This window comes from Gordionus sp. m RMFG-2023, chromosome 1 (genome assembly GCF_954871325.1).
Source record: "Gordionus sp. m RMFG-2023 chromosome 1, tfGorSpeb1-WG-v2, whole genome shotgun sequence".
Taxonomy (NCBI): domain Eukaryota; kingdom Metazoa; phylum Nematomorpha; class Gordioida; order Chordodea; family Parachordodidae; genus Gordionus; species Gordionus sp. m RMFG-2023.
Genome location: NC_088775.1, coordinates 92,945,997 through 92,952,894, shown reverse-complemented (window position 1 = coordinate 92,952,894; position 6,898 = coordinate 92,945,997). Strand labels below are relative to the sequence as shown.

General features: G+C 30.2%; 1 protein-coding gene across 1 annotated transcript; it reads right to left on the bottom strand.

Annotated features, from left to right (window-relative positions):
- Positions 1-472: 472 nt before the first annotated feature.
- Positions 473-6,892, bottom strand: LOC135922215 (uncharacterized). Its single transcript, XM_065456630.1, has 4 exons — positions 6,850-6,892; positions 3,971-4,067; positions 2,857-2,973; positions 473-702 (listed from the first exon to the last, which is right to left on the bottom strand). Exons 2-4 carry the CDS (start codon positions 4,051-4,053, stop codon positions 561-563), a joined length of 342 nt encoding a protein of 113 aa, XP_065312702.1. The 5' UTR covers positions 4,054-4,067; positions 6,850-6,892; the 3' UTR covers positions 473-560.
- Positions 6,893-6,898: the final 6 nt, after the last annotated feature.

Sequence of the window (6,898 nt, the reverse complement as noted above, 5' to 3'; positions counted from 1 at the left end):
CTTCTCTAAATTTGTTTTTCCATGCCAGACCTACAAAAAAAAAGGTCCGATGGGGGACATTATTTCTCTTCTTAAGAAAGAAAGAAAGAAAGAAAGAAAGAAAGAGATGAGAAAAGAAGAATCTTTAACAGGTCATTTTAACTTTTATAATGAGTGTTATTTTCTCAAACTCAGAATGTCCTTTAATATAATATCTCAATACCGGTTTTTAATATAACCAAACACGAGTTTGAAAAAATTTCACCCACTCCAATGACTAAAAAAAAGAGGCGAATGTTTGGAAATAATTTATAACTGATAAAGACAGGCTTCCCCACGACCTAATGTCCTTCGCGGGTTAGGAAAAAATAATTTCCCCGATATTCTTAAGAGGGTCACTTGGGTGAAATCAATTCGTTACTTCTCGGAGCCGAACAGATACATTTTATAAATAACTGGTTCGTAAGAACATAGCAAATTTGAATCTCTCCGTAATAATATTTATTCGTAAAATGAACATATTTTTTAGATATTTCATAAAAAAAAATATATATATATTGTGTGAGGTAATGGATAAATTTTCAATGAGGGTATCTGAGAGAAGTCTGTTTCCGGTTATGGATAGATGAAGATAAGAGGTATTGCGGTGATAGCGGTATTAGGAAGCTTTCTTTTAGGCGCTTTTTCATCTTTTCGATTTGACGCTTGGCTGCGGTATCGTGGCTTTAAAAACATGAACATTATTTTTTTTAAAAAATGAAATAAAAAGTTTGAAATAAAATTATAAGTTATGTACGTTTTATACGATAAATGTATGTTATTGACAGACGTGTCAATATGAGCCGATATAACTACGGCTGCTTTCTATTAGAAACTCGTCGATATTTATAATTAATTGTTCTAACTACATTTATTATAAATTAATTATATTATATAATTTACCAAACAGAAGTAAATACGAAGATTAACTAAGTTCAATGTTTTTTATAGAACAATAATTAAAACTATGTTGTTATGAGAAGGAAAGAATACTAAATCATCAGGGGCAAATTGAATTATTAAAAACCATAATTTGCTTTAAATAAAAAGCCTTTACTGGATTCCTCGGAATTCTTTTTTTCTGATTTGACGGCAGGAAATCTTTAAATAAATTCTTTGTCAAAATTCACAAACGTTGTTAGAGTAGAACAGATTATTGATACGAAAATGTAATTTGCTGAATCTGCCATGTATTGGGTAATTTTTAAAATTTTCAGCACTGGTCAGAACATCTTTGATTTTAAGGGTCTAACCTGTCATTATTCTAAAGACCGGTTTCGTCGCCATAAAGCTATTCACTCTATAATCTCTTGGAGAACTTACTTGAAACTCCTGGAAACCCGTACACTGATTCCTGTTAGAAAAAGACAAGATGGGCTCTCATAAACATTCGTCGATTTAGAGGAAATCACCCTATTCTGGATTTTCCTTTGTGTCCTCCCAGTTTTCCTGTAAACCCCCCATAAAACATCGACCAAAATGAGAAAATACTACACATTTTACCACTATGGCGGGGAAGTGGGAACGTCTTTTGGCGGCTAATGGAGGTCTAAAAGGTTCCCCGTGGTCTGGGTCTAGAATAGAATCACCGTCTAGAGGTGGTGTAAAGATCCACAGAAACGGGCTGATGGCAGGAAGGGCATCCGATTGTAAAAACCTTGCTGCAAAATTTCCTAACGATTAAATCAGAGGAAAAACTGGGCAACCTGGGTATACCTGGAAATCGTCATTAAACGGAGAAAAAGAGTTGTTTATTTCTACCAATATATCCCCTAGGCCCTCATATTTTTTTTTAAAGATTTTAAGGTAAAATAAATTTCTAGAATTGATGGGGATTATGGATCTTAAAAATGTTACAGTAAACTCAAAACGCTGTGTTCAGAGGCAATCTTCTTAGTGTCTTCGGATCACAACGAGCGTCTACTTTTAATATTTTTTTCCCTCCATTCTATATATTATATTGTTATATTTTTTTTAAACTTTTGGCCACTTCTCCATACAAAAAAAAAAAAAAGGGAGAAAAAGGACATAAATCTTAAATCGGGAAATAAAATTTTTTTTTTCAAAATTCTATTCATTTATAATGATTTTATGTTGTAACATTTTTATTTTAAATATATATATGTATAAAAAAATGTAATATCACTTTAAAATATAATTATTACCTAAAAGATACAAAAAAAAATCATAGACCTTGCAAGAGGTACCATTTATACGGCCCGACCCGGCCCGGATATTTATTTTTGATTTTTTACGGCTAATAATGGCGATTTCAAATATTTGGTTTTGAAATATACGGACCGGGCTTAGGGCCGGGCCTGCAGGTCTCTGGAAAAAAAATTAATGGAATTATAAGATCGGATTGTTATTGTGCAAGTTTTTGCAAAAATGTCGAAAAAAATTTAAAAAATAATAATGAATCTAAAAATAAGTTATTGATAAAGAAAAAAAAAAGAGAAATAGAAACAATCATATTTTTTTTTCTGCTGACAGTAGTTTGAAGAGATCGAATGACAGGATACCTGTTCTATTTGTGTATTTTTACATTATATATATATAAAACTTTATATAATATCCTTATTTAATATCGATCAAATATCGTTTAAATGTAGATTAGTAGATTATATGATATGCACGTGAGACATCGAGAGGTTGTCAATCAACTATGGATTAGAAATATGACAGTGATCATATGAAAACCAATAATATGATTGATTGAATTTGATAAATAAAATATATATGGAAATTGGAGTTATTTTATTTCGAGAAGTTGTGCCTTTTTTTTCCCCTTTTTAATATATTACTTTCTTATTACATTCAACGAATATATATTTGTACCCGGCATCATTTTCGCTATTATCATCCATCCAATTCCTCGGGCTTTGATCTTCTTCCAAATCGAACGCGCGAATGATTTTATCTTCCCACTTTTGGTGCCTAATTCCCTTTTCGTACCTTGTTTTAAATAATATCGCGTACTATAGATGGCATAATTAAATCAAATTTCTTTTTTTTTTGTATTTTAATTTAAAATAATTATTAATTTTTATTTATCAAAAAAAAAAGTATTTTTCATATACCTTTATTTTATTAGAAGATATTTTTAGTATTTAAAAATTTAAGAATATATAAAATAAAATATTATATATTATAGTTATTTCTGCCCAATAACGTAACTAGATGGGGATGGGGTTGGGATTCCACTGGATGCTAGAGCCCCTGCTGAATTCCGAAGAGCTTCATAAAACAACCAGAAAAGCGACACTGAGAGTTCAGAATGTATAATGGGGATATATATATACACTAGAGGCGAATGAATAACTACTAATTTTAATAGGAACCCCACTAATAGTATGGATCCTGATGTCGACGTTTCTACATGAGTCTTAGGAAGCCAAATGTGAAAGATATAAACCGGAAGCTTTACCAGGAAAGCTAGGGTAATAAGAATTATAGTCCCTGAGTCTCAACCTCTTAAGTTATCAGATATCTTTAATTCCGATCATGATGATAGTTTGAAGTTGAGGCTCTGTGATTATATTCATCAGGGTTGTTAAAAGATACTTTTAAATAGATCTAATAGACATCGTCTAAAATAATATCTAGATACAGATACCACAATTTTATATCACTCTGATATTTATATAATATTATATGATAAAAAAAACTTTTTTCGTCGATTTATTATTTAGCAATTAATTATTTACTCATAAATTATTCGTTTAATTTGGCTATTTTTACAACCCGAGTAAATTAGTTTAATTCCTGTCTCAAAATATAAATACTATATGATTAGTGTAGTTAAATTAGAAAAGTTTTAAAAATATATTTCATTTTTAATATTTTGGGTGGTTTCGAATGAAGATGGCCTGGTGGGCATTGAGTTTAAATTTTTAATATTTTTGTAAAGTAATCTCCAATTTATATCATCGCGCCGGAAAAATTATCTCACCTATGAATCGTATTTTCTAAATCGGTAGCCATCTTGATTCTGTCTTTCAAAATTTGGGTCATTTTGATGTCGGGTGGGTCCATCAAAGGGACATCGTCTAATAAAAAAAAATAAAAAATAAATATGCGAATTTCGAAAGTTATTTATTCCAATTTTGTTTTCATTTTATCTTTCCTTTTGCAACCAGTATCCATTCTTTATATTTACAGAGATCAGCTGACATGGTGCATAACCCGACCAGTAAAATGGCGTCACGGTAAAAAATTTGGACAGGAACCAGAGTTAAAATGATTCAAATCAATCATTATCGCGCGCGAAATTCATAGGCTACGTATTTTAAACATGACGGAATACGTTTCCCGGTAAAAATCCGATTTTTGAATTTAAAAAAAAAACGCGCTCAAAAAATGATTTAAAGTTAAAAAAAAAATAACACATTGACGGTAGCATAAATCACGAATCTTGCCAATCCCTTTTGCCGGGCCTAAAAAATAAATTACAACCAATCAGGATTGGGGAGGGGGGTTTGGGGTTTGAAGATAATATTGTTTAGAAATACCCTGAGACCAGAGTTGTTAAAGTAGCGCGCTAAATTTTTTGGTAGCTATAGCTAATATCGGCTAGTTTTTTTTTTTGTAATTATTTAATTTTTTTTAGCGCGGGCTACTTTTTTTTGAAAGTAGCTAAGTAGCCGCTCGCTACTTTTTAAAAAATATTATGAAGGTAAGTGTAAACATGAAAATTTAAATATAATAATCATAATTAATTAAAATTTTTATGATTTATCATTTAATTTTGGGATTAAAATATAATATCAATTTGTAATTTATATTTTCAATTTGTATTATAAACCTAAATCACGTGTTAATAAAATGTCATCGCCTATTGATATCCAAATCGTTGAAAGTGATTCAGACAAAGATATTAATGAAATGGAAGATACCAGGGAAGAAAATGTTCTTAATAGCTATAATACAAATTTCCCATTCCCTAGATTTGAAAATTTTTTAAAATAAATAATAATCAAAATAAAATGTGTAAAAAATATTTCCTCAAATCAATCCAGTAGCTATAACCTCAAGAAACACCTAAAGGTAAATTGTCATTTTTACATTCTAATAATATTTATTTTATAAGACTGTTCATGAGTTTTAAGGAAATGAACGTCTAAATAATTTTGGTATAGGCGAATCTACATCCAAAAAGACTAATTCAATTCAAACCAAATTAATTAATAATGCAAATGACAATATTTCTCAGAAATTGGCTGATAAAGTTATTGTTGATTTTATAATTTATACAGTTCAGCCAATGTCCTTAGTTGATAATCTATCATTTACCATGATAATTAAAACTCTATCCCATGGTACAACAATTTTATGCCGCCAGACACTAATGAATAAAATAGCAGATAACTTTAAAATGATGAAAGATGCTCTAATAGTAGAGTTATCAAAGATATCATATATATGTACCACGGGAGATAGTTGAACACATAACAGAAGGTAAAAACTTATTTATATTTATAAATTGATCTGATTAAATATTTTTGAGCTTATTTGGGAATCACAGCCCATTGACTAGACCCTAGAACTTTAAAAAGAAGATCTGTGGCATTAGCCCTCAAAAAGATAATAGGATGCCAGACATACGATGCACTTGCAAATAAAATTATTGATAATCTATCTTATTTTAAAAATATGTAAATAAGATTAAATACGCCCTTACCCTCAAGTGCTAGTGTCGAGAGATTATTAAAATCTTATACTTTCTCATCGTCGCTCTAGACTTGGGGATGATAATATTGAAATGATTTTATTATGAAACTGCAACAAATTACCATAAATATTTATTTTTATTACATAAATTTTTTTATAATCAAAACTAACTATATTTTAATATTTATAAATGTTGATTTTTATATATTTACTATACAATAACATTATAAGCAATAAAAAAAAAAATTTGTTTATAAAAAGTAGCTTAAAAAGTAACTAATAGCGAGCTACTTTTTTTGACAAATAGCGATAGTGGCGCGCATTTTTAAAAGTAGCGTTAACAACTCGGCCTGAGACCAGAATATGGAAGTTCGTAAAATATCAGCTGACTAAGTTAGGAAATCGTATACAATGTATCATGTGTAGCATTTATTTACAATTTCCCCATTTTTAAAAATTTGTAAACAAAAATGAAGAAAAACAACGAATATATATTTTTTTAAATCGGGTGGTGTTTGTTGAGGAATCCTGGTTGGACCTAAAAAATGTGATCCATGTCGATCTCTGATAATTTATCTTTCGTCCTCCATTTTTATCAATAAATTTCATAACCACAGTCACGGGAGAATCCTAAATAACCCTTAACAACATTCCCCTAAAGTCGTGATTAACCCAATGACACGTGATAATACCTAGACTAACTATGCATTCATTAAAAAGTATATAAGATAAATGAAAAACAGCTGAAGATGCCATTTTGATTACCCCGTATCATTATATTAAAATTTTTAAACGAGAGGCCAATTTATTTCCTGTGTCTGAAGAACGCAAACTTTAGAATCGCCTGATCATCGATGATAATTAACGGTACTTTTTTAACACGAGAATAATTACCATATGGGTTACCAAAATGGCGGGTCCAGCTGATTTGCATTCAACGACGCTTTCAAGCGCATTATGAATGAATGAAGGAATAGTCAATCTAGGTATTATTACATGTCGTTTGGATTAACCCCGAATTTTGACATCCAATCAGATTTACTTGCTAGTTGTTAAAGCGGGCATCCCTCCCAACAAATCTCAGCTAAAATTAAAGGGAAGAAAACTGACTTCCGGCACATCATTCCTATCCATAAATTAATTAAAATTGTTTTTTTTTACTAGTCTTTATGCTCCTGTCATTACAGAACCCAACATAATTCTTCACTTC

Bases quoted from the DNA above. Each gene is read 5' to 3' on its own strand.
- LOC135922215 (XM_065456630.1), bottom strand. From the start codon at position 4,053: ATGGACCCACCCGACATCAAAATGACCCAAATTTTGAAAGACAGAATC. The intron at 2,974-3,970 runs GTGAGATAATTT...ATTTAAAACAAG, and splicing joins TTAGAAAATACGATTCATAG to GTACGAAAAGGGAATTAGGC. The intron at 703-2,856 runs GTACAAATATAT...ATGTTTTTAAAG, and splicing joins AATAGCGAAAATGATGCCGG to CCACGATACCGCAGCCAAGC.